Source organism: Myotis nattereri (assembly GCF_964212035.1).
Source record: "Myotis nattereri genome assembly, chromosome: 15".
Classification (NCBI taxonomy): domain Eukaryota; kingdom Metazoa; phylum Chordata; class Mammalia; order Chiroptera; family Vespertilionidae; genus Myotis; species Myotis nattereri.
The window spans coordinates 55,798,965-55,825,388 of record NC_138090.1 but is presented as its reverse complement, the minus strand read 5'-3'; the positions used below and the strand labels follow the sequence as shown (position 1 = coordinate 55,825,388).

At 60.8% G+C, this 26,424-nt stretch overlaps 2 protein-coding genes and 1 pseudogene across 3 annotated transcripts; 1 reads left to right on the top strand and 2 right to left on the bottom strand.

Moving 5' to 3' along the window:
- Window positions 1–883: 883 nt before the first annotated feature.
- ZNF784 (zinc finger protein 784) lies at window positions 884–3,006 on the top strand (the record flags this gene model as incomplete). Its single annotated transcript, XM_081107489.1, has 2 exons — window positions 884–961; window positions 2,116–3,006. 2 exons carry the CDS (start codon window positions 884–886, stop codon window positions 3,004–3,006), a joined length of 969 nt encoding a protein of 322 aa, XP_080963615.1.
- Window positions 3,007–6,090: 3,084 nt separating this feature from the next.
- On the bottom strand, window positions 6,091–15,908 carry ZNF865 (zinc finger protein 865). The gene is made up of 2 exons (XM_081106873.1): window positions 15,901–15,908; window positions 6,091–9,747 (listed from the first exon to the last, which is right to left on the bottom strand). The coding sequence occupies exon 2, from the start codon at window positions 9,720–9,722 to the stop codon at window positions 6,555–6,557; it is 3,168 nt and encodes a 1,055-aa protein (XP_080962999.1). The 5' UTR covers window positions 9,723–9,747; window positions 15,901–15,908; the 3' UTR covers window positions 6,091–6,554.
- Window positions 15,909–18,197: 2,289 nt separating this feature from the next.
- LOC308531678 (zinc finger protein 524-like) lies at window positions 18,198–19,168 on the bottom strand (annotated as a pseudogene). The gene has a single exon. The product of its transcript is annotated as a zinc finger protein 524-like (transcript).
- Between the last annotated feature and the right edge of the window lie 7,256 nt (window positions 19,169–26,424).

Below are 26,424 nucleotides of genomic sequence, written 5' to 3'. Positions count from 1 at the left end.
GGGGTGCCCCCAAGGTCTTTCCCGTCTCCTTTCCGACTGGGTTCTCACAGCCCCAGACAGTTTCACACACGAGCAGATGTGCACGTGGCCCAGCGAAGTGTGGCAACTTCCCCGAGGTCACAGCCAGGCCACGAAGGAGTACGTGGGTGACAGAGAGGCCAGCCCTGTCCCAGGTGCTGCCGAAGCGCCTGTCGTTTCCCAGGCGTCACACCAGCCTGCGGCTCTGAGCTGCAGCCCCGCCCACCAGCGCTGCTGTTTGCGGAATCCCTTTCTGTAAACGGATCTAAAACTCCTTCCATCCTTCCGTTCGTACACTGGGCTTCACTGCCTGATCCCGAGCCACGCAGAGCAGGCGACGACAAAAGCCTGCCATGGAAACACCAGCAAAGGTTACTAAATTCTGGCGAGGGTGGGTTGACAGCCAGAGCCTATTAAGCTGGTTAAAAGGGGAAACCCTAGCCCGGCCTGTGTGGCTCAGTGGTTGTGCGTGGACCTATGAACCAGGAGGTCACGGTTGGATTCCAGGTCAAGGGCACACGCCAGGGTTGCAGGCTCCATCCCCAGTGTGGGGCGCTCGGGAGGCTGCCGATCAGTGATTCTCGCTCATTATTGATGTTTCTATCTCCCTCCCTCTCCCTTCCTCTCTGAAATCAATAAAAATATTTTTTAAAGAGAAATTCGCAGTCTCCCAGCGTCCCACGCGGGCTGTCTCCGTGTGTGTGGTGGGGGGCGGGGGATGGGGGTTAGGTGACAGGTGGGGCTACTCAAGCTACCTGAAAGCCCCGCCCACCCCAGGGCGCCTGCGCGGTGGCTATGACGCCGGCGCGAGCCACACCCCCTTCCAGGGCGACTGAAGGCCAAGGGGGCGGGGCCTGGGCACAAGATGGCCGCGGAGCGCCCGGAGCCCCCGAGTCCGAGCTCAGCGGCCCGGGAGCCGCGCTCCCCGGAGCTGCCAGACCTGGTGCGAACGAGAAGGGGACCGGGGCGAGGGCTCCGGGCGGGAGGAGGCCGCAGGGCAGGGGGCGGGGCCGGGGCGGGGCCTCTGAGGCTGGGCGGGGGAAGTATTTAGAGCCGTGGCCTGGGGGCGGGGTTTCTCGGGTTGTGATGGGGGCGTGGCCTGTGGCGGAGCCTATGGTGGCGTTGGGGCGGGGTTTACTGGGGCGGGGCCTGGGGAGCATCTGGGCGGTGGGTGGGTCCCAGGTATTGAACTTGTCAAATTAGGGGGCGGAGCCTTCAGAGGGGCGGGGCCTCCACGAGACTGTGGGGCTAGCGGGCTGGGGTGGCAGGCTGGGAAGGTGATCTTGGGGCACCCACGTTGGCGTGGGGGTGCGATGCTCTGTAAGGGCCTGGGTGATGCGTCTCGCATTCCCAAGGGAGGGTTTTTGAGGGAGAAATCCCCGCTCCAGGTGGCTTTGAGGCCACTCTCAGGTTCCCCCACTCGGGGCTGGAGAGCGAGGACACTCATTCATTCATTCAACCAACATTGGCTGAACTGTTTACCTGGGGGCTCAGTGGATGGGTGGATGAGGAGGCGGATGAGGACGCTGCTCGCCTGCAGCTTGCAGTCTGGTAGGGGAGAGAGGCACTGAGGAGGTGGATTGTGTAGAGCTCCAGAAAGGAAATACAGACGGAGTGGGGGTGGGAGAGCTAAATTTAGACGAGAGCAGTCAGCTGTGTGCCGGCTGATATTTACACCCGGCCCGCGAGATAAGCAGGGGCAGGTGGCAGCCGATATTCCTCGGCGGTCTGGGATTTTTCAGGGCAGCTGGAGCCACGGAGCGTTTTTGAGTGGGAAAATGACTTGATCTGATTTCCATTTTCTAAAGGTCACTCGGGCTGCTGGCGAGATGGGCTACCAGGAGCGGGCCCTGCACTGAGGCCCTTTCAGGAGCCTTTCTCAGTCACGGCCGGACATGTGGCTGCGTTTAACTGGAGGGGCGGAGACACATGGCCGGCTCATGGTCTGGCCGGGAGGGGAAGTCTTGATGGGGCTACAGCAGGACCTAGAATGCAGGGGGTACAAAGGAGATGAGGTTTTACATAAGTGGGGCGTGTTGGGGAGGCCTTGGGGCAGGGTCCACAGGCTCCTCTCTTCTCCCCCCACCCCCACCGCAGGTCCTGGTGCCCGATGACAGCAGCCCCGCCACGCCCCCGCCTGACCTCATTGAGATCCAGGTGGTGAAGGTGACGGACACCACCCTGGTGCCCGAGCCCCCGGAGCCAGGCTCTCTTCACTGTGCCTTGTGCCCGGCTGCCTTCCGTCTAGTCTCCGAGCTGCTGTTCCACGAACACGGCCACCTCGCCGGGGCCGAGGCCGGCGGGCAGGGTGCGGACCCCAGCCGGTGTCACGTGTGTGGCCACAGCTGCCCGGGCCCCGCCAGCCTCCGCGCCCACTACAGCCTGCACACGGGAGAGCGCCCTTACCGCTGCCCGCTCTGTCCCCGCGCCTTCCGGGCTCTGGCGGCCCTGTTGCGGCACCAGGACCGGCACGGGGCGGAGCCCGGGACCTCCGAGAGGCCCCCCGAGGCGGCGGCGGCTCGGGGACAGGGGTCCGGGGTGCCGCCGGAGCGGTCCGAGGTGGTGATGGCGGCGGCGGCGGCGGGCGCGGCCGTGGGGAAGCCGTTCGCCTGCAGGTTCTGCGCCAAGCCCTTCCGCCGCTCCTCGGACATGCGCGACCACGAGCGGGTGCACACGGGCGAGCGGCCCTACCACTGCGGCGTCTGTGGCAAGGGCTTCACGCAGTCCTCGGTGCTGAGCGGCCACGCCCGCATCCACACCGGCGAGCGCCCCTTCCGCTGCGCGCTCTGCGCCCGCACTTTCAACAACTCGTCCAACTTTCGCAAGCACCAGCGCACGCACTTCCACGGCCCGGGGCCCGGGCCCAGAGACGCCGGGAGCCGGCTGGCGGCGGGGGCCGAGGGGCCGGGGAGTGGGTGTGGGGCGGGAAACGCTCGGGAAGAGGGGCGTGGGGAGACAGCGACCATGAAGGTGAAGGTCGACCAGTAGGCTGGTCACCATGGGCCGTAGGGGGCAGGTTGCAGGGGAGGGGTCGGGCAGGGCAAGGAGGCAGCTGACAGAAGAGGGGAGGTTGGGGCAGAGCAGAGGGACAGCCACGTTCCGGGCTCCCACAAGCCCACGGGGCAGCTCAGAGTCAGAGAAAGGCACCAACGCAGCCCATTGGATGTCCAGCTAAATGCAAGGAACACGGGCTGAACGTCTGTCCCTTCTGCCTGCTTGTTGTGCAAGACAGAGTCTGCATCCTACGCAGGCGGAGCCAGGGCTGAGGGGATGGGCAGGTCCGGGGTCTATCCCAGTGTCCCTGGCCAGCCCTTCATCGCTGAACCCTCAACTGTCTTGGGGCCGAGGGGGGACCAGGATGGAATCCTTTGCCTACCTCACTGGTTGCACTGAACATGGGAGACGCCTGTCAGGTTCTCCATTGAGACTGGAATCCCATCACCTCAAGCCAGGGGCCCCCAAGTCATTGACTAGAGCACTTGAACCTCCAGAATTCAGCCTGACCGACCGTGAGGATCTCGACTCCAAGAGCTGCTGTCCCTGTCCCCATGGTCCCCCCTTAACCCACCAGACTCCTCTTCAGAGGCAACTGAAATCCAGGCAGCAAATGCCACCTCGCGCCCAGCTCCCAGAGCGTTAGTCTCAGCCCACCCCCACCGAGCTCTATGGAAAGCCTCAGGGTTCCCTAATCTCCACTCCCGATCTGAAGCAAACAGCTTACTGCCTGCCCAGCTGCCCCAAGGCCAGTGGATGGCCAGTGCGTGGCAGCTGTGCAATGAAATGGGGCGAGGGGAGGACTTGGGAGCTGGAGGTGGGTGGCCTCCAGTCCAATACTATTAAAGGGCTTTCGGAAGGGCTGCTCTAGGTCAGTCTTGTGTTTGGGTTGTCTGCGTGGGGGGGCTGGGGGTCAAGGGGCCACATTATGGTATTGCCACCAACAGGGGACTGCAGCACACCCTTCTCCAAACCTTAGCACAAGGTGGACAGCATCTGGCTATGTAGAGGCGGTGTGTGGTGTAGCTATGGGAGCGGGGCCAGGGGTGGTTGGCAAATGAAGGGACCCCTGTAATCAGTATTAAGGAAGGAGAGCCCGGGTTTGCTCACACTCCTGTTCCCCCAGCGCTCCCCAGGAGAGAGGAGGTGCCCCGTCATAATATGAACACAACTTTCTGTTTCCCCCAAAGAAATGCCTGCACTTCCTCTCTCCCCGACACCGGGGTAGAAACCTGGGCCTGTCGCTTGAGCCTTCACCCCTCACCCGCTTATCTAATCCCTTTTCAATGTCCTGCTCCCAAGCCAGTGAAATTTCTTTGGGACCTGAATGCTCCTTTGCACCATCACTACTCGTAGACCAAGCCAATGAGGCCTCACCTGGGGATAACCATGCAGCTGCCCAGCCTCCGGGCCCCGCCTCCATTCTCCATCCCACAGCCACGTGCCTCCTGCAGAACCACAGATCCCACCTGGTCTCCAGCCCACAGACCCTCGCGGCTTTGAGAAGGGGTCTTAAACCTGGGTGCCTGCTGGGGCCGAGGGAAATGAGGAAGGTGGCGGGTTCCAGGGGAAATATGGAGGCTGGCACTGGGGCTCAGAGTTGGGGTTGGGGGAGTGGAGCCTGGTGACAGATTGGAGAATGGGTGCCCCATCTGCATGGCTACTGCGCTGAAGGAGGCAGGCTGGACCGACAGCGTCTACATTTTCCATCAGTTCATGTTATGTAAAATGTTTTGGTTTTCAAATGTTGGCAACCAAGTCCACAATTTTGGGTGTTTTTCTTTGTTTTCAATCTATTGTTATTGATTTCAGAGAGGAAGGGAGAGGGAGAGATAGAAACATCAATGATGAGAATCACTGATCGGCTGCCTCCTGGACCGAGCCCACAACCCAGGCATGTGCCTGATCAGGAATCGAACCGTGACCTCCTGATTCACAGCCACTGAGCCACGCCGTAGGGCCGTTTCCTGTTTGCATGCACAGGCTAATCGGACTGTGTCAGGGGCTGGGATCGGCCTGGCAGCCGCCAGCTTCCAGAGTCGGGGGTCACCCCAGCTCCTTCAGGATCACCTTCCCGCACCCCAACCCTCCCATCTGCTCTAATCTGTTTGAAACTCTCCAGAATAGCTAGGTTTGGCCAGACACGCTAAGCCCTCCCCCAGGCATCCTTGGCCCGCGTGACCTGGCTTTATGTCATGGCTCAGGAGTCACTTTCTCCTCCCGGAAGCTGGTTTGGACCTTGAGTCTGTAAGGTGACTCCTCCGTGCTCCCTCAGCCCGTGTGTGTTTCAGGGTGCTGCTCCACATCCGGGGACTTCTGAGCCTGGGACACTGGGTCTTCAGCATTACAGCATGGTGGCCACACTGGGTGGCTGCCTTCCCGGGTGTGTGTGTGTTGCGGGGGCGGGAGGGGGGGGGGGGCGGTGATAAGCTAGACTGTGTCTTCGTCCCACACCGAGGCGTGTGGGGCTGCAGGGCCGGCTCTGGCCCGACCCTGCCAGGTGTCCTTGGAGCCTTCCTTCTCCAGGACCTCAGCCTCCTCTTCTGACAAATGGGGTCACACGTTGCACATCTCTCACTCTCCTGAGAACCCACAAGAGGGCTTGAAGGGCTTTAGGAACGCCCCCAAATTATCCCGGAGGCAGGCGCTCTGAGAAACCTGTGACTCCACACGAGGCCAGAACACACACTGGCCGGCCAGGACTTTCCTTCCGTGTCTCTCTCTCTCTCTCTCTCTCTCTCTCTCTCTCTCTCTCTCTCTTTCTCCCGGACAAGGGGCGTATTTCCCGGTGTCCAGCGAAGCGCGGGGGATGGGGCTTCGGGCACTGTTGGCTGTGAACAGATGCGATGGCCCCTTGAAGGGGAAGGAGTCTGGGCACGCTGGCATTCCCGACAGCAGACTTACCTGTCCTGGACGTGGTGATCACTCAGCCATACCAGGGGGTGAGGAAAGGCAGAGGGCGCAGGGTGGGGTGAAGGATGTGGGAGAATCAAAATCCCGGGGAAGCGAGTGTCCTCACCCTTCCCTTTGCCAGCACTTACCCCAGCCCCTGAGGCAAGGAAGGACTCCACCGCCCTGGTGATACGTTTATTATCTCTGCTCTGTACAAGCCGCGTCTGCCACCCCGCCCCCCACCCCACAATCCGAAAGGGCACCCAGGCCGCCTGCGTCCTCCCGACTCCGCTCAAATCCCACTGTCCAGCCGGAAACCAAGGGAAGGGGAAGGGCAGCTCCTGCCCGTCTCCCCCGGAGCTTGTGGGGGACAGAGCGCTGCTGGGCGGGCTGATGGGGGTTACAAAAACGGGTCAGACGGAGGATCAAGTTCAGTGTCAGATGGGATGGGAGGAGGGCCAGAGGGGTCCGGGGTGGGAGTGACTCAGCCTGGGGTTTGTACAGCACGGCCTGGAAGGAGGCCAGGCTGCCTGAAGTTCTGAAGGATGGAGGGAGAAACAGCGCGGAGGGGGCAGTCTGACCGGCGGCCGGGGAGGCGCGCGCCTGGAAGGGGCCATCGGAGCGCAGTGGCACCTGGGAAGCCCCCCAGGTCAGGCCTCCTTCCCCGCCAAGGTGCCGGCCCCCGCTCCAGGCCCCGCCAGGCCCTCCGCCTTGTGCGCCAGGCGGTGTTTTTTGAGGCCGTAGGTGTTGGAGAAGCCCTCGCCGCAGGAGGAGCAGCGGAAGGGCCTGCCGCCCTGGTGGGCCGCCAGGTGCTTGCGGAAGTAGCCGGGATCCTTGAAGGCCTTGAGGCAGGCGGGGCAGCGCAGCTCGGGCCGCGGGGGCTCGTGCGCCCGCTGGTGGCGCAGCACGGAGCTCAGGTAGAAGAAGCCCTTGCCGCAGTGCTCGCAGCGGTAGGCGCGCTCGCCCAGGTGCAGCCGCTGGTGCTCCAGCAGGTTGGAGCGGTAGCGGAAGGTCTTGCCGCAGGCCCCGCAGCGCTGCGGGCGCGCCACGGCGTGAAGCCGCCGGTGCTCCGCCAGGCTGGACGACTGCGCGAAGCGCTTGGCGCACACGCCGCACTTGAAAGCCCGCTCGCCCGTGTGCACCACGCGGTGCTGCCGCAGGTACCAGGAGCGCAGGAAGCCTCGGCCGCACACGCCACACCGGTAGGGCCGCTGCTCCGTGTGGCAGCGCTGGTGGCGCATCAGCAGGGCCGCCTCCCAGAAGCGCTTGCCGCACACCGGGCAGCGGAAGCCGCGCTTCTGCCGGTGGCTGCGCCGGTGCAGGAGCAGGTCGTAGGCGCCAGCGAAGCTCTGGCCGCAGAGCCCGCAGCCCAGGGTCCGCCGCACCAGGTGCACGTACTTGTGAGTGACTAGCCCCAGGAAGTGCTTGAAGCTCTGGCCGCAAGTGGCACAGCTGAAGCGCTCGGGGCCGGAGCTGGCACCCCCCGCGCCCCCGGCCCCCGCCGTGCTGCCAGCGTCATCGCCCCCGGACACCCCAGCCAGCGCCGCCACGGCCGCCCCCACCTCCCCGGCCAGCCCGTTGTCCAGCATGCTGGCTGCCTCGACGGCGCCGCCAGGGCCGTCCGCGGGCTGCTGGCCGCTGGCCGCCGGCGGGAGCAGGCGCTCGGGGGCGGCCTGGTGGACCAGCTTGTGCCACATGAGGTTCTCGATGAAGCCGAAGGTCTTGCCGCAGGCGTCGCAGCCGTAGGGCTTCTCCGTCATGTGGGCTTCTTTGTGGCTCATGACGTGGAAGAGATCGGGGAAGTGCTCGCCGCAGTCCGAGCAGGCGTAGCTCAGGCCCTCGGCGGCCCCCGCGGCCGCGGCCCCAGAGCCCGGGCCGCAGGCCCCCGGCGCGCCCTGGGTGGTGGGGAGGCCGGCGGCCCCGGCCAGGGCGCAGGGCAGCTGCAGCCGGTGCACTTGGCGGTGGCGCGTCAGGCTCTGCGGGTAGCCGAACACCTTGCCGCACAGCTCGCACTTGTAGGGGCGCTCGCGGGTGTGCACGACGTGGTGCTTGCTCAGGTGGAAGGACTCGCGGAAGCGCTTCCCGCACACGGGGCACTGGTGCGGCTTCTCGCCCGTGTGGATGCGCTCGTGGCGCTTCAGGGTCTCGCGGCGCCCGAAGCCGCGCCCGCAGATGCCGCAGCAGAAGGTCTTTCCGGGGCCGCCGGCGGCCGCGCCACCCGCCCCGCTGGTCCCCGCGCCCAGCAGCAGGGGGTGCGCGCCCAGGAGCGGCACGGGCACGGCCCCGTACACCACGGCCGCCGCGGCCGCCGCCGCCTTCTCGGTGTCGGTGGCGGGGGCGTCGGGGGGCAGCAGGTAGGGGCCCGGGGGGAAGGCGGGCGCGGGCTGCGAGACGGCGGCCGCCGCGTCCTTGGGCGCATCCGCCACCCCGCCGGGGGCGACGGGCGGCGCGTGCGCGGCCTTGTGGCGGAGCAGGCTCTGCGGCGCCGAGTAGGACTTGCCGCACAGGTCGCAGGGGTACACGGGCCGGGGCCCCGCCGCGCCCGCGTGCGCCGCCTGGTGCTTGAGCAGGTAGGCGGCGTCGCGGAAGGCCTTGCCGCACACCCCGCAGGGCAGGCGCAGCAGGTCGGCCGAGTGCGTCTTCACGTGGCGCTTGAGGCTCTCCCGGCGGTTGAAGCTCTTGTTGCACACGGTGCACGAGAAGGGCTTCTCCCCGGTGTGGATGATCTGGTGCTGGTGCAGGTGGCTGGGCTTCTTGAACACTTTCCAGCACAGCGGGCAGGCGAAGGGGCCCTCGCCGCCTCCCGCAGCGGGCGGGGGAGGGGGCGCCCCCACGCTCGCCGGGGCGCCCGGGACTGCGTTTCCGTCCACGGAGGCGGCGGCGGCGGCGGCGGGGGCGGTGGGTGCGGGCGGAGGGCCAGCAGGGATCGAGGGGGGGACCCCGGCGGCGGGGGGAGCCGGCAGACCCAAGGGCGGAAGGGCCACCCCTGGCTGCGGTGGGACCCCGGTGGCGGGCGGGGCGTCCTTGTGGCAGCGGCGGTGGCGGATGAGGCTGGAGACGTGGTTGTAGGTGCGGCCGCAGACGCCGCACTCGTAGGGCCGCTCGCCCGAGTGGACCAGCATGTGCTGCACCAGGTGCGAGGACTGCTTGAAGGACTTCTGGCACACGCCGCACGGGAAGCGCCGCTCCATCAGGTACTTCAGCCTCCGGAAGTAGCCCTTGTCGTCCTTGGTGGGGTCGCAGGGCGCCCCCGCGACGGGTCCCGGCGGGGTCTGTGCCGGGGCGGGGAGCGGGCCGGGGGTCCCGGTGGCCGTGGCCAGCCCAGGCGTCACCCCCGGCCCCGAGGCGGGTCCTCCCCGTTTCAGGTTCCCAAACAGGTGCTGGTGTCCCGAGAGGTCCACGATGCCCCACTGCGGGGCGGGGAAGGCAGCGTCAAAGAGGGGGGGCGGGGGCGCCCCGAAGGCGGGCGGCAGGGGCGGGTCAGGCTTCTTGGCTTGGGAGGAGGTCGAAGAGGAGGAAGAGGAGGAGGAGGACGAAGAGGAGGAGGAGGAAGGCGTCTCGGCCTTGGGCTTGAAGGCGGCCTGGGGCGGGTAGTCGTACTGGGGCGGCGGGGGCTGCGGCGGGGGCTGCGGCGGGGGCCCCGGGGTGCAGGGCAGGGCGGCCACCGCCTTGGCGTGCTCCCCGTACAGCTCCATGGGCTCGAAGCGCTGGTGGTTGAGGAACTCCAGGAAGTCAAAGGGGTAGCTCTGGAAGTGCACCCCGTCCTCGCCCCCGATTCCTCCGCCCCCCGCGCCGCTGCCGGCCGCGTTGGCCTCCATCTCAGCCGGGTCGGGGATGCGAGACCTTGCGGAGAAAAGGGTGCAGCTGAGCAAGCAGGCGGGCGCCATCTCCACCCTGAGGCTCACACCCACCCCGTCTTCTCCGCGGCCTCACACACCTCCCTCTGCCCCCCTCACCCTGATCCCCAGTACTGCCCAGACCCGCATTCTCCCAGCACCTCTGGTCTCAATCCCCTCTGCAAACACTCAGGCCTCTGCTCTGTCCCAGCCCGCCCCGCCCCCCTGGCCAGTCCGTCCTCAGTCCCCTCTGGTTCTGTCCAATCAGAACAATCATTACTATCAGAGTGGTTGAGGGGTGGCCTCCGGAGCTAGACTTGAACCTAAGCTGTGTGACCAGGGCAATTCCCGAACCTCTCTGTGCCTGGATTTCCTCATCCGCAGGTGAAGGTGACAAATCAAGGCCCACTTCCCGGGGCTGCTGGGAGGACCCAAGAACTAACACAGCCACAGCCGTCAGCGCTGGTCCTGGTAACTGGGAGGCAGTACAGTGTCATCGCTGTCGCTACTGGTGGGACAGAGTCAGCCCAAACCCAGAGAACCGGGATGAAGACAGTGCCGGGCAAGCAGGGGACAGCAGGGGGCTGGCAGAGAGGGAGGGCAGCCTGGCACCGTGGGAAACACAGCAGGAGAGGGGTTCGGGTGCCATCTCCTCCCCACACGCTCCCCACTTCTGAAGGGGCGGTGGCCCTAGAGTGCGGGGGCATAGGGGGCTGACACAGCACTGCCTGGCAGGGCCCACTGGGTCCCCGGAGCTGTTTGTACCTTCAGTGACGTCACTGACCGGGGCGGAGCCTGCGGCAGCCGCTCAGAGAGCCCCTTCCTGCCCCCTCCAGGTGGAGGCCATTCTCTGGGCACCTCTTTTACATGACTTCATGCCAGACTGAAGCCGTCCATGTCTGCCTCCTCCCTCCCCCCCACTCGCCCCCCTCAGCTCCTACAATTGATCCCTGAGCCTTGGCCCCACCTCCACCAAGTCAGGGCGAGCTACAGGACAAAGCTCCCAGGCTCTGGCCAGCTTCTTGGCCACTGACCTGCGACCTGCCCTGGGGCCTGGCTCTGAGCCTTAGCCGGGGGTAGGAGTCAGTGGTCCCACCAAGGGCAGGGCCTGACCATCCATCCGCTGGCTCTCCCCCCTCAGGTGAAAGGTGAGTACCTCCTCCCCCCTCTCCCCCCCCCCAGGTGGTATTTTTAGCCGCCAGCTCTGGGTGTCCTTGGAGGAGACCCAACATCCCATGTCCTTCACACCCTCTGGTTCGCCTCATCTCCGGAAGGAGCAAAGGCGTGGCTGGCGTGGGAGCAGCAGCCTGGGGTGGAACCTCAGTGGGGAGACAGGGCTGGAGTGGCAGGTGGGTGCGGAGGAAGCAGGGGGTGGAGGGGTGCAGAGAGGAGGGGAGGGGAGGGGTCTTGGGGGGGAAGCCCTGCCGGGCTCACCTCCATCGGAGTGCCTTACTAACAGCTACGCTGACTGGCACTTCCTGCAGGCCCCGCCCTTCTGAGCAGGGGTGCAGGGGAACTCACTGAACCCCCACACTCTGCAGGACCATGGCACGGGGACCATGAGAGAGGTCAAATGGCTTGTCCAAGTCACAGAGTGAGTCTGTGACTCGACCCACTCCCTCCTCCAGCAGGATTGGTTCCTGAGGTGGAGGAAGTTAGGGGTGGAACAGGGGAGAGGGGGGAGAGGCCCTCTTATTTGGGGGTGTTCTCTGGATTACCTGGGAGAGGGAGGTGGCCGCCATCCTGAGCAGACAGAACAGTGATGTGGTGAGCCTGTGCCCTCTGCCCCATGTCTCAAGGCTCTCTCCTGCCTCCGTCAGGTCTCTGCTCGATGTCATCTCCACCTCAGCACTTCCTTTCTATTTCTAGCCCCTTGTCCCGCTGCATTTTACCATCATGGTCATTGCCACTGATTTACTGTGTCTATTTCATTTGCCATGTGTTTCCTGTCTGGTTCACACATAAAACAGCAAGGACTGACCTGCCTTGTTTGCCACTGTGCCCCGGCACCTGGCACAGTGCCTGGCAGTGTGGGTGCTCCATAAATATCTGCTGATTTGTGGGAATGACACAGCACCCTCCTAAGTCACCAGTGGGTCCATGAAGAAATCATAGGAAGTTAGACGCATGGAAACAACATACTCAGGGGATGCAGCTAAAGCAGTGCTCAGAGGTAAAGTTATAGCTGTAAATGCCTCTATTGATAAATATTTGTTGAAAGAGTGAAAGGGTGAGACTAAGGTGACCAGAATTCCCTCATAAAGGGAGGGGAACATTTAGCAGCATCTGAGCTGACACTGAGGTGGGTCCCCAGGAGAAGGAATGAAGGGATGGTGATGTTCTGAGGGCAAGTGGGCAGATGTGGAAGGGCTTCAGGTCAAAGAGGAGCAGGGGGTGTTCCTGGGGGACAGAACTGATGAGGCTCATGATTATTCCACTGGGAAATAAGAGACATTCCACTTCCAGGGCACCCAAGAGTTTCCTCCCTCCCTCCCTCCCTCCCTCCCTCCCTTCCTTCCTCCCTCCCTCCCTCCCTTCCTTCCTCCCTCCCTCCCTTCCTTCCTTCCTTCCTCCCTCCCTTCCTTCCTCCCTCCCTCCCTTCCTTCCTCCCTCCCTCCCTCCCTTCCTCCCTCCCTCCCTCCCTTCCTTCCTCCCTCCCTCCCTTCCTCCCTCCCTTCCTCCCTTCCTCCCTCCCTTCCTTCCTCCCTCCCTCCCTCCCTCCCTCCCTCCCTCCCTCCCTTCCTTCCTTCCTCCCTCCCTCCCTTCCTTCCTTCCTTCCTTCCTTCTTTTCCAAGGAGCCTTATTTATTTCGTTAATCCTCACCCAAGGATATTTTTCCATCAATTTTTAGAGAGAGTGGAAGGCAGGGGGAGACACACACAGAGAGAAACATCGATGTGAGAGAGACACATCAATTGGCTGCCTCCTGCACTCTCCCGACCAGGGCCCAGGATCGAGCCTACAACTGGAGTATGTGCCCTTGTCCAGAACTGAACCGGGACCCTTGGGTCTGCGGGCTGACACTCTATCCACTGAGCCAACCCGGCTCGGGCACGTTGGTGACTTTCTAAGGGGAGATGTATCGGGGGAGGGTTTCCTGCAGAGGGATGATGAGGGAAGGGTCTCAAGAGGCAGTAGTTCCATGGCAACCAGTCACAGCCACACAGCTCATGTTTATTGTTTGACCGGATTGATAGGAACCATCACCTGGATATATCACAATAGTCCCGTGCCGTTACTGGTCCCATTTTATAAGTGGGGAAACTGAGGAACGGGGAGTGTGTTCCCATGGTTGGACAGACAGTCTAGGGGAAAGCAGGTTGGGATTCCCAGTCTCTTTGATGCCAAGACCTGTGGGCCACTCCCCTGCAACAAGCTGCCTCATGATACCGTACTAGTTTCATACAGTAATGATAATGGTAGCATCTAGTACAGTGATGGCGAACCTTTTGAGCTCGGCGTGTCAGCATTTTGAAAAACCCTAACTTAACTCTGGTGCCGTGTCACCTATAGAAATTTTTTGATATTCGCAACCATAGCAAAACAAAGACTTATATTTTTGATATTTATTTTATATATTTAAATGCCATTGAACAAAGAAAAATCAACCAAAAAAATGAGTTCGCGTGTCACCTCTGACACGCGTGTCATAGGTTCGCCATCACTGAGTAGCATGTTATACTGAATGAGTGTTCTCTACACACCAAGTACACACCTGAGTCCTTTAGAGCATCCACTCAGTGAGTCTTCCTGGTAATCCTAGCAATGGTTACAACTAGGAACTCCTCCCAGAGGGAGGGGCGGAGGGCTAGAGCGGTCAGCGGATCTCCTGAAGTCACACCACTCCCAGGTCGCAGGGCCAGGGGTCACAGGTAGGCAGCGGGGCTCCAGTGCGAGCTCTTATCCACGACATGCTGCCTTTCAATATTCCTCCCAGATGAGGTCCCACTCCACCTTACACTGCAAATACACTGAGTCTCATCCACCGCCCTGACACTGTCCCGGACCAGCCCCCGCAGTTACCAAAGGCCAACAAGCGCTGGGGGTGTCTTGTGTGGCTTGTCTCAACTGAACTTCATGACAGACTCACAAGGTCATTTGTAGGCAGGAGGACCAAGGCCACACCGCGTCCCTCCTCTGCTGAACCCCTGCAGTGACCCCGTCGCGCAAAGGCCCTGTGATGACCTGCACAGCCCACAGCCTCCGGCTGCCCACAGCCTCTGGCATCCCCGGCCGGGCCTTTGCACTGGCTGCGGCGCCTGCCCGGAATGCTCTGACTCACCCCCTGACCACCTGCACGTCTTCGCTCAAATGTCACCTTCTCAGTGAGGCTCTCCATGACCCCTGTAACCTGTCATCCAGCCAGCGGCCCCGCTCTCCCGCTGCCCCCCTCTCCCTGCCACACACTAATAACCGTGCACTCTGCTGGTCTGTCTTGGGGTGGCCTCCCCTCCAGAAGGGGGGCTCCGTGCACACAGGATTTTTACTGTGTTTTGATCACTCCTCTACCCCCCAGGACCCAGCACAGTGCCTGTCTCCAAAAATACTTGTTAAGTGAGAACAAGGCTGGAAGAAGAGGGAGCAGTTTGCTCACCCACAGGAACACCAGTGGCACCGAGAGCTCAGCCTGTTAACCATCTCATTCTTGGGGGGAGGAGCTCAGAGCAATGCCCAGGGTGGGCCACAGTGGTCCTGGAGGAGGGGTACCTTTTTGGTGAAGGACAAGATGAGGCCGGGAAATTTTTGAAAGAGGCCTTCTTACCATCCTCTAAGCCCACAGTCCCTGTAACACTGTGCCCTCATCCGGCTGTATTTCCTTCACACAGACGTGTTTTATACCTGTCTACCCCATGAACCAGCACATGCACCCCATGGGGACAAGGGGTCCTGTCGAGTTTGTTCTCTGTCGCATACCCAGTGTGCAGTAGGTGCTCATTAAACAGCTGCTGAACAGACAAGTGAAATGCATTCTGGGCTTGGTAGCGCGGACAAAGGCCAAATAACGGATCACAATGCCCTCACCGCCATGGCCCTCTAAGATCACACATCCTCTCCCCTGGCTCCCACCTCAGGGGCCTCTCCGGCCACTCCCCCATCACCACCATCACGCCCCGCTCAGGACCTTTGCGCTGCTCTTCCCTCTGCCTGCAACAACCCCCAAATCTGCGCGGCAAAGAGAGCTCTGCTCAGTCAGGTGGCAGCTCGGAAGTAGCTACCAGGCTCTCAGACTGATCATGACCGTCTACTTGTTTCTGATCTGTCACAACTGGACTGTAAAACCGGCAGAAAGGAAGACCGTGCCTCCCCCTCCTTCGCAGCTGCATGGGACCCAGAACGGAGCACATCCCTCAAGGAGGAGGGAGTGAATGGATGCCTGGGGAGAAGGAGACTGGGGGGCCTGCTCCAGGGGGTCCAGGAGGACGGAGCAAGAGCTGGTTGAGAGGGGACAGAGGCTCTCGGTGGGGCGCTGCCCCGTGGGAAGACCTGACCTGGAGGATGGGGTGCGAGCCCGGGCTGTTCCCACCTGAAGGGGGAGAGGATGTGGGTGTGAGCACACACCTCTAGAGGGAGCTGCTCAATGCCGGGAGGGTCTGGGGGTGTTGAAAGGGGTATTTTCCCGGGGAATGACCGGGAGGAGGGCGGTGCAAAAGATAAAAAAAGCATTCTTGGCCGCTGACCAGAAGAATAAGTATTTTTACCCCAGCGAAGGGGGCGTTGAGGGGTGGTTGGGAGTTCTGGGAGCTGTGTGTGGGGGCAGAGATAAAGGGGGACATTCCGTTATGTAGCGCAAATGCAACACTCTTCGGTGGCAACCTATAGGGTCTACTAACGGAGGGTGCAGGGGCGGCCGGTCTGCGTGGGGAAGGCAACACTGGTGGCATCTGGGGGGCTGTCCTCGAGCAGGCAATGCCGGGGGGCTACGCAGAAGGAAGCCTATGAGAAAGCAGTTCGGGGCAGCGACACGAAAGAGGGCGCTTTGGCCGCCGTCCTACGTAGGAGCGTCAATGAGGCAGATATCTGGGTGCTCTCATGGGGGACCCCGGCGAGGGCCCCGCGCGAGCAGCACTGATGGGGACGTTCTGAGGATCAGAACGGGCCTGGGCGGGACCCCCCGCCCCCGCGGTCCCCGGGCCTCCAGGCCACGCGCCCCGTCACTCACCGGCGCCGGGGGTCTCCGCCGGGAGGAGGCCGAGGAGGCGGAGGAGGCGCCGCTGCTCTGGGGAGACCCGAGGGCCTGACCGGAAGTGCCGCCTCCTCCCCCTCCCCGGCAGCCCCGCGCCGCCCGCCTGCCCGTCCGCCCGGAAACGGAAGTCGCGTTCGTCTCGGAGGAGCTAAAAGAGGAGGCGGCGGCGGTGGCGGCCGGGAGAGGGAAGTGCGCTTGCGCGTGGGCTTGGGGGGGCGCGCTGGCCGGGAAAGCCTAGCCCACTTCCGGCGAGCGACCTGAGCCAGTGCGTCTGCGCTGTGAGGGCCCGCTACTTAGGGCACCGCCCACATCTCCGGTCATTGGGTTAAACCACGCCCACCGCGCAAATCTCACGCTTAAGCCCCGCCCCTGATCTGATGCACTTTTTCAGAGCTTAATTATAATAAGCCCCCCAACGTCGCCAAATGCGTCCTCCTTGCCTTGGTCTCACTAATTTTCCCCAGTTCATCCACACCTCCAAGACCCTACCCTTTAGAAGTCCACCTCTTCCTCTTAAGCCCCGCCCTCACGACTTCTTAGGCCAAATCACGCCCTTCTTAAGCCCCGCCCTCCACCCCCTAGCATATAAACTCCCTCTCTCACAATTTCAATGTGATCTCTGTGCTTCCAACCTTTCCTAAAGCATTCCCTTAAATCAGTGCTTCTCAAGCTGTGGTCCAAAGACCAGCAGCAGCGGCATCACCGGGAAATGGTTAGAAAGGGAAATGCTCAGGGCCCCGCTCCAGAAGTTCTGAACCAGAAACCCCGGGCGTAGGAACTTCCAGTTATAAATACGTAAGTCACAGCCATGTCAGGTACAGAATAGGGGATACAGTCAATAATACTGTAATACCTTTATATGGTGACAGGTGGTAACTACTTATCGTGATCATTTCATAAGGTACAGAAATACCGCACCACTGCTAGAGACCTGACACTAATGAGTGAATGTCAACTATAATTCTATTAAAAATTAAAATGAAACACCCTTCAGGCAATTCTGGTGCAGGCTGAAGTAAGAACCACAGCTTATCCACACCTGCATTTCCCCTTATATATCCCTGCAAACCTCGCCCCTGACTCAGCTCTGCCCCCGCAGCTCCGCCCAGTTCTATTGGGCCCATGCTGCTAAGCTCCCCCTCTCGGGGATTCCCTCAGTCACTCCTCTGAGGTTCCCCCTCTCCCCTTGGCCTGAACAGCAGCCATGCCCACCCCTCCTGACACCTTGCTCTCCTAGTTTCCCCTTGAAGCCCCTCCTCTCAGCTAAGCCCTCTCCATACCTAGATCCATCACTCACTGCCCACAGCCCGGAGCCACTGTAAGCACCACTCCAGCTCACAGAGGCCTTCTCCTAAGCCCCGCCCACAGTTCTCACCTACCTGCCCAGTAAGCCTCCTTGCTCAGTCCACACCCCTCCAGGCCACACCCCTTTACCTACCTAAGCCGGAGCAAAGTTGTCAGTTCTAACCACTACTATCCACTCAGTTTTTCCTTCCAAACGCGGTCAGGAAAAGGAGATGGGGCAAAGTGGTGGCTGCAGAGTCTCCAGGAATCTGGCTGGACTGGGGGAGGGTGGGCCTGGAGTGTCATCTGTACAGAAGGTGCAATGTTTTCCTTAGAGTGGATATTTAGGGGAGTGCTTCTTTATCACCAAGTTAAAGGCACGTGACATGGAGACTCCCAAATCCCAAGCAGTCCCATGGGTGGTGTAGGGGCAGAGGGCATTTGAAAAGGAGGAATAGCCCTGGCCAGTGTGGCTGAGAGTCGCTCCATGCACCTGGAGGTGGCTGGTTCACTTTCTGGTCAGGTCACATGCCTGGGTTTGGGGCTTGATCCCAGTAGGGGGCATGAAGGAGGCAGCCGATCCCTTTTCTCTCCCTCTCCCTTCCTCTTTCTAACAAGAAAAAGAGAAGCAGCCGAAACCGGTTTGGCTCAGTGGATAGAGCGTCGGCTTGCGGACTGAAAGGTCCCAGGTTCGATTCTGGTCAAGGGCATGTACCTGGGTTGCGGGCACCTCCCCAGTGGGAGATGTGCAGGAGGCAGCTGATCGATGTTTCTCTCTCATCGATGTTTCTAACTCTCTATCTCTCTCCCTTCCTCTCTGTAAAAAATCAATAAAATATATTAAAAAAAAAAAAAGAAAAAGAAAAAGAGAAGCAGAGGAAGGCCAGGCCTCCTACCAGCACTGAACACACAGGGGGAGCCAGGCCGCAGTGATTTATTTCTGTGGCCCCTGCATCCAAGGGCCTGTAAGTCCGGGAGAAGGTGGCAGAAGGCAGCAGGGCCCACCAGAAGTTGCGGTCCTCACCTGAAATCCCCTCCCACAACAAGAATCCCACCAGACAGGAGGGTGTCTGGGCTACACGACCCAGGCGCAGCACCAGCTGAACCCCCAGCCCTAAACCTGGTCGGGGGTGTGGGTCAGGCCAGCTCTTTTCCCTCCGGCTCCTCCTCCTCTTCCTCGGCCCCCTCTGTGGCCAGGATGCCCTCGTGGTCCCACGGTAGCTCAGGCCCTGGTTCTGGGGGACACACGGGGGCTCCCATGGTCTCGGGGTGCTTGCGTTTGGCATGGCGCCTGAGCGAGTTGGCCTCTGTGAAGCGCATCCGGCAGATGGGACACTGGTAGGGGCGCTCCCCGGAGTGGACGCGGTGGTGGTGCGCCAGCTCGCCAGCCTCACGGAAGTGGTGGGGGCAGAGCTGGCAGCGGAAGGGCCGCAGGCCAGTGTGGATGTTGCAGTGCCGCCGCAGGTGGCTGGACCGCTTGAAGGTCTTGCCGCAATCCTTGCACCTGTGAGCTTCAGCTTTGAGTGCGAGATGCTATGGCGCTCCAGGTCCGAGAGGTAGGGGAAGGCCCGCAGGCACACTGGGCAGAAGTGCGGGGTCTTCTTGGGGCCCGAGCCCTCAGGCCCATCCGCCAAGGCCCCTTCTGAGACGGTATAGGTCACACCCTGATCATGATCAGCAGGAGGTCGCTGAGATCACGGCCACCGCCCACCGAGGCTGTTACCACCTTTTCCAGTGGGGGCTCCTGCCCTGACTTGGGGGGGCGTACCCGCTTGTGAGGGGGACAGGCCTTGAGCGTCTGATTGGAGGAGGAGGCCTCTCTGGGACACTCACCCAGGCGGTCCCGGGTGATAGAAGAAAGTAAGGCCAGAGGTTTCTCTTCCTCCCCGGACAAAGACGAAGGCAACGGGTCTGGGCTGGGGGTGTCCATTGAGCAGTGGAGGACTTGGGTCTGGGTACTGGAGCCGGGCTACGAGGAGAAAGGGGGCAGCCGTCAGTGCAGGGTAGGTCTGGAGTGCCCCTGGTTCCCTGAGACCTCGCCCATCCCTCTGTCTGGGTCTCGCGACCTGGGCATGGCTGACATTCACCTGGACGCACAATGGTAGCCACGCTGGGGAGTAAAAGGACAGGATAATTCTGTGCCAGCTGGTAAACAGGCACTGCCCTGAGCCCCAGACACGTGCCCCAGGCCTCCCTCACCCCTGCCATGGATCACGAAGTTCAAGGTCAATTTGAGCCAAAATAAAGAAAAATCTTCAAGGGAGGAGAGAGTCCAACTGAAGGTACAGGCCAGTGCTGTGATCCTCAAGGCGGAGCGCCCAGCAAGCTCCAGGGCTACAGAGGCCTGGGAAATGATTCTGTCCGGGCTCTTGATCGCAGAAGTGGGAGGGCCAGGGCAGGACCGGAAGAAAGGCCGTGCTCCCCAGGTGGTGTCTAACCCCCAGCGGCTGGTGAGGAAATACACTGGAGTCTAGTCTCTGGAGGCAGATATTCTGGGTTTGATTCTGTAAGGTTCGCGGAGCAGGAGACAAGGTCAGAGAGCCAGGCAAGTCAAAAAGAGGAACTTTAATCTGCACTCCCAGGCGAAGTTCATGTGTCCAAGTGCAGGGCCAGTGAAGTAGCGCCAAAAGGGAGTGGAGGCACTTTTTTTAATACAGCTGTTCAGTGAGGGCAGGGAAGCATGATCTGTGGGAGTTTCCGCCTCGGGCAGGTCTGTTACAGCTTTCAGGAAAGATCCAGTATCTGCGTCACCATCTGCCTGGTGCTCTGGTCTGGTACAGGTTCCAGGGAGGAACCAGTATCTGTATCTCCATTTGCCTTGAGATTGCATGCATCGGTTCTTGGACTTCCCTCCGACCTAACATCCCTGCCTTTTGGTGATAGGGGGCGCCGAAATCGTCTTAGCTACTTCCTGCTGACCAGGGGAGAAGAGGGAGGGGGGTTTTTAAGGCCAGGGTCAGGCAGAGGCAAGTCTGAGGGCAGCCAAGTGCAGGGGTGGAGCAGGAGCTGACTTAGTCACCCGTGACATCTCTGCGATCCAGGAGCAGATGAACTTGAGGCAGCAGGGGGCTAGGAAAAACAAAAACACAGATGAGAATTAGGGGCCCTATTATAGATAGGATCCAAGTAGCTAAGGGGCTTTGAACCAGCCGAAAAGAGAGTCGTCCCGGGAGTGTTTTGCACGTAGTTCTTCACTCAGCTTAGTCAGGGTCTGTACGTTTTGCTCCACTACTCCGGATTCGTTGATGTAGTAGCAGCATTATTCCTGAAGGAATATGCAGGTTTCTTCTTGTGCTGCAGTAAGAAGGTCTGGGGCCCGTTGGTTCTGCAGAGTTACTTGGGCTACCGATGTTACTTGCCGCTGTAGGGAGGCTAAGGAGGCAGCAATAGACTCCAGGGCTATTTGAAGCTTGTCATTGAAATCCTGAGCAGAGACTAGGCTGTTCCCGAGCCCCCCCTTCCACTGGCGAGGCCTACCGAGGCAGCGACACTCACCCCTAACATGACAGGGAGGAAGGCGGCCCGGTGGGCACGGTGGTGGGATGAAGGGAGCAGGCAGGTGAGCTCTGACGCTCCATACAAGGTTAGTTGGGGAACTACTGTGACCACAAAGCAAGGCCCTGGGTCGGAGGAGTTTATGCAGTTGCTTGAGGTGCCATTGCATCAAAAGAAGGTACCCGGGCTGGCCTCGGTGGGACTGGCTGCGGTATGGTTTTGGGTAAAGTTCCAAGTGACTTGTCCCCAGTACCAGAGTACTGGTCTGGTAGCATATCCATGGGGGCAGGGTGGGCTTTGGAGTTTCAGATTCCCAAAAAGGAATGCCAGCCAAGGGAGGCTGACATTCATCTTGCCCCTGGGTTCCTGGAGGGGTTATGAGTGGGACGGCAGCCAGCAAAGCTCTTTGGAGAGAGGCGCATAGGAAGCAGTGAGAGACATTGGGCAGGGTGCGGGTCTCGTTGAGGAATGGTTGAGTGTGTTGAATAAGTTGGAGCCAAGAAGATAGAACTTCTACCCGGGGGGAGTCGGGCCACCTTCAGGGTCCGCTTGGGTGTTACTACCGCATAGGAGGCTTTCCAACGTCCCTGGGGGTCTAGGCATGAGCTTCCATCCACAGAGTTAAGTCAGGATTGGAGAGAGGAGAATCTGAGAGTCCTGCCCGAGGCTGAGTGAGGGCCTCGATGACCTCGGGACAGGAGTGCATTGCCGCAGGTAGGGTGGAGGCAGCGGGAAGGACAGTGGCCCGGTTCAGGGCTGGGGAGTGGGTCAGGGAGATGTCAGGATTCTCGAGGAACAGGAGATGGAGTTCCTAAGTGTGAGAGGGAGCAAAGAGAAATAAGGATCGGTGGGACAGGAGGTCCTGTAGTCTATGGGTGTAGAAGACCTGTAGGGGTTGTTGGAGGCAGATCTTTTGGCCCTCCTTGGTGAGAGCGGCAGCTGCAGCCAGAGCCTGGAGGCAGGGCTGCCATTCCCGGACTGTGGGGTTATGCTGTCTAGACAAGTAGGCTATGGGGGTGAAGGCAGGCCCTAGGGGCTGGATGAGGACCCCAATAGCCATTCCCTGTCTTTCATCAGTAAATAGTTGGAAAGGCTTAGAGATGTCCGGGAGGTGGGGGGTGGGGATGCCAGAGGGTATCCTGGAGCTTAGAGAAAGCCTGGCCAAAGAGGGAGGGTGAGGAGAGGGGGCCTGCTGGTGTTTCTTTAGCGGCCTGGTATAGGGGCTTCTCTAAGAGGGCAAAGTTTGGGAACCGATGGCGGAAGAATCCTACCAGTCCCAAAAAGGACAAGATCTGGTCTGCAGAAGTGGGGGGCTGTAGGTCTTGCATTGCCTGCGCTTGGTCAACTGTCAGTCCTCGGGAATTGGGTGTCAGACAGATCGCCAAGTAAGTGACGGTGGGTTGCCAACAGTTGCACCTTGGCAGGGGACACACGGTATCTTTTGTCCCCTAGAAAGTTGAGGAGATCAGCTGTATGCCTCTGGGATATGTCCAGGGAGAGGCTGCAGAGAAGGAGATCATCTACATACTGGAGAAGAGTGCTGGGTTCCAACAAGCATTGTTGGAGGTCTCTGGCTAGGGCCTGGCCAAACAGATGAGGACTGTCTCTGAACCCCTGGGGCAGGACTGTCCAGATGAGTTGGCAGGATACCTGCTCGTCTGGGTCCTCCCAAGTAAATGCAAACAGATGAAAAGAGTCTGGGTCCAGAGGGATGGTAAAGAAGGCATCCTTGAGGTCAAGGATGGAAAAGTGGGTGATACAGGAAGGGATGCGTGAAAGGAGAGTGTAAGGATTAGGGACCACCGGGTGGATGGGGACCACCGATTCACTGATCAGCCGGAGGTCCTGAACCAGCCGGTAGGTCCCATCTGCCTTCCTACCTGGGAGGATGGGGGTGTTGCAGGGAGAGTCGATAGGTATGAGGAGACCCTGCCCCAGAAGCTGAGTAATGAGGGGTTTGAGCCCTCAGCAATGAGTGAGGGAGATAAAAAACTGGGGATGGGAGGGAAACGAGGTGGGGTCCTTAAGTCTAATCTTGACCAGGACATGGTATCTAGTAACCACCAGGGTAGAGGTATCCCACACTTTTGGGTCAACATGGGATGCAGACAGTGGGGGACCGGCAGGGAGAAGCAGGGAGGCTGAAGGGCTCCAAGTGAGCTGCAGAGTGGCCCCTAGTTTGGTGAGGATATCCCGTCCTAAATGGGGCAGGGGGCACGAAGGCATGACTAAGAACGAGTGAGTTATAGGGCTATCGTCGAGGAAATAGGGAAGGGGTCTGGTGGCCAGTGGGCAGGTGGATTTGCTGTCAATACCCATGCCCGAGATCGTGGAAAGAAAAAGAGGCCCTAAAATGAGGGCAGGACAGAGAAGGTAGCCCCTGTATCGACCAGGAAGGAGACCAGCTTACCCGCTACCTTGAGCGTTACTCTGGGCTCGGCGAGGGTGATGGGGGTCGTCGAGTCTGGGCACTTTCAGTCTTCCACCAGTCCCAGCATGGCCAACAGTGGGTCATGACCAGGAAGGGTGGCTCTCCACGCTGAGACGCAGAGGGCCTGTCACTTTTCCAGGGGCAGTCGCTTTTCCAGTGACCGCTATGACCACACGCCGGGCAGGGCTTGGTTGGAGCCCGGGGCCAAGGGCACTGCTTTTCCCAGTGGCCTTCATTTCCGCATTTGAAGCATTCTCCAGGCGGTGTTCGTCCTCTCGTTGCACCCCCACCGCACACAGCCCCCTTGGGACCATGCGCAGCTGCCGTTGGCTGCAGGGCCACAACCAGGACTTGGGTTTGCAGGTCTACCTTCTGTCGAAGGCAGGCCTCCCGATCCGACTCTGCCTGCTCCTCACGGGCATTAAAAACCTTAAAGGCCATGTTCACTAGATCTCAGACTGGGGTCTGAGGGCCATCCACAGCCTTTTTTAACTTTTTTCGAATATCTGGGGCTGACTGCGAAATGAAGTGGGTGGCTAAAACTGTTGCTCCAGCTGGGGACCCAGGGTCCAGACAAGCATACAAGGTCAGAGCCTCAGTCAGCCTGTTAAGGAATACCGCGGGGTTCTCATCTGGTCTCTGAGTAATTTCTCTTAGTTTGTCAAAATTAACTACCTTGTGGGAGACGGCCTGTAGACCGGCCATCAGGCATTGGAGCATCTGGTCTGTGTCGGCGCTCGTTTTGGCCTCGGGGGCATCCAGTTGGTACTCCCAGCCCGGCTCTTGGCGAGGGACGGCCTGGGCCCCTACCGGCATATTAACATCTGTAAGGTGGACCTGATCTGCGTGGTCCATTCTGACCCCAAGCCTCTTTCCCTTTCATCTGATCTTAGGGTGGAAGAAAAAATGACATGGATGTCATGCCAGGTGAGGTCATAGGCCTGAGAGAGGAATCGGAATTCCTTGATGAACGCAGTGGGGTTGGCAGAAAAGGACCCCAGCCACTTCTCAATGTGGGAGGGATACGACAGAGAGAAGGGAACATGGACCCGGACAACTCCCTCAGATGCTGCAACCTCCCGGAGGGGACAGAGGAGAGGAGGGGCCTGTGAACATGTGTGTTTGTTGACTGGGGAAGCAGGCGGGGGTGGGGGAGGGGGAGTCACCAGGCAGCTTGAGCTTCCGGCTCCTGTGGCGACCACGGCAGTGTCCCAGGAGTGGGGCGGAGGAGGGGGCTGGTCAGCAGGTAGGGGAGAGGCATTACAGGAGGGGTAGCGGAGGGAGGTCGGGCAGGGAGGGAGGAGGAGAGGGTGCGGACGATGAGGCCGAAGGAGCTTTGGGGAAGGGTCTGGGTAGGGAGGCCGAGGAGTTGGACGGGAGGAAAGATTTTCGGGGGTTCAGATAAGGCAGAAAGTGGAGCGGTATCAGTAGGCGGAGTAGGTTTCTCACGAACCAGGAGAACCTGGAACATGGAACAGGAGGAACAGAGGGAGGGGCAGGAGCGCAGATAGAAAAAGGCCTGGACATATGGGACCCGGGCCACTTCCCGGTTCGCTGGCAGAAATTACTGAGGTCAGTAAGGATGTTAAAATCAAAGGTCCTGTTTTTGGGCCATTTTGACCCGTTGTCCAATTCGTACTGAGCCATGCCATCTTACAGAAGTGAATGAGGCGTTTAGGATGCAGATCCTGGGACAGGCCCAGTTTAGCCAGGTTGGCCAGCAGGCACCCTAGAGGTGTGCTCGGATCAGGTTTAGAATTTTGATTACCCATGCTCGATTCCTGAGGTCAGTAGCCGGGGCTAAAGGACCAGCGTCCCAATTGTTTAGCCGAGATACGGACAGAGGGACCGAGGGACTGCAGGGATGTCTCCACTACCTCCCGGGTCAGAGAACAGGGGGCAATCTCTGACACAGCTGCGCTTTACGGACAGAGATGCCGGCGGCTGACTGCCAGGGATCAGCACGGCGGGACTTACTGCTGACGGGGAGATGCTGGGGGATCCTGAGCCATGAGAAGGGAGAGGAGGGCACCCCAGACGTTAGGGGGACGAACGGATGGGGTGCTTGCACTTCCCGGGTTTTGGCGCCAAATGTAAGGTTCACTGCGCAGGAGACAAGTTCAGACAGCCAGGCAAGTTAAAAAGAGTAACTTTAATCTGCACTCCCGGGTGAGGTTCACAGGTCCAAGTGCGGGGCTGTGGGAATTTTCGCCTCAGGCAGGTCTGTTACAGGTTCCAGGAAGGAATCAGTATCTGAGTCACCATCTGCCTTGCGATTGCATGTATCCGCGCCTGGACTTCCCTCCGACCTAACAGATTTCTGAGTCTGTCGCTCTGTGTGTGGCTCCAGGCCAGGTGCACACTTTTCCCAGCCTCAGTTAAGCCTTCTGCACAACAGGACGGAGTTCCACCGCCTCCCGGGGACATGCCATGAGGATGATTCACACAAACCGCTCAGGACACAGAGCATCCGGAGACATCAGCCCTCTGAGAAGGTCACAACCACCCCCACTTGGCAAATGGAGAAACCCAGGCGCAGGGGAGCCATGCCAGCTGCCCAAGCTCCCTCCTCTAGGAAGTGGCCGGGCCAAGATTCGGACACAATGGCCAGGCAGGGAGTGAGAAGAAAGGGATTCAGGGGCCAAGGGGACATCATGGGGTCCCGCTGGTCCTGGGAAATGGATATACCAGGGCTGTCTGTTGACACATAGTAAGGACACAATAAACCACCGCCACCACCAGCATCATCATCAGAGCTGGGGTGTCCCCAAGTGGAGGGAGGTGGAGCACAGGTGCAGTTAGGAGCAGGGGCTGCAGATGTCACTGTGACCCCTTGGAACGGCGCACAGATGGCGGGGCAACCACTTCTCCAGAATCACATGGTGCGCTCCGGGAGGGGGACTGGACTGGGGGACAACCACTGCCTTTGGGGTGGGGTGGTGTCCGGACCCTCGCCCACCGCCAGCCCGTAGCGCGCCGAGGCAGGGAGTTGGGGGGCGGGGGGTGACGGTGCTGCGGGCCTTGCGGGGGAGGCTCATGGAGCAGCATCGGGTCAAAGCCCGAGAGGCCGCCAGGAAAGGGGGTCTGCGCGCGCGCTCGGCTGGCTCCACCGGGCGCGCGAGGTCGGCGAGCGCACGGCGCCCAGAGCGCGGGCGCGGGAGCAGGAGCAGGTGTGGGGGGCGCGCTCCCGGCGCGCGCGGCCCCCTCCTCCCCTCCCTCCGCTCCCGCCCCCCGCCCGGACCCCTCCTCTCGGGTACCTCATTTGCATGCCGCCGGGGGCTCGCGAGTGT

What these genes read in the sequence shown, in the direction of transcription:
- ZNF865 (XM_081106873.1), bottom strand. Translation starts at nt 9,722, where the DNA reads ATGGAGGCCAACGCGGCCGGCAGCGGCGCGGGGGGCGGAGGAATCGGG.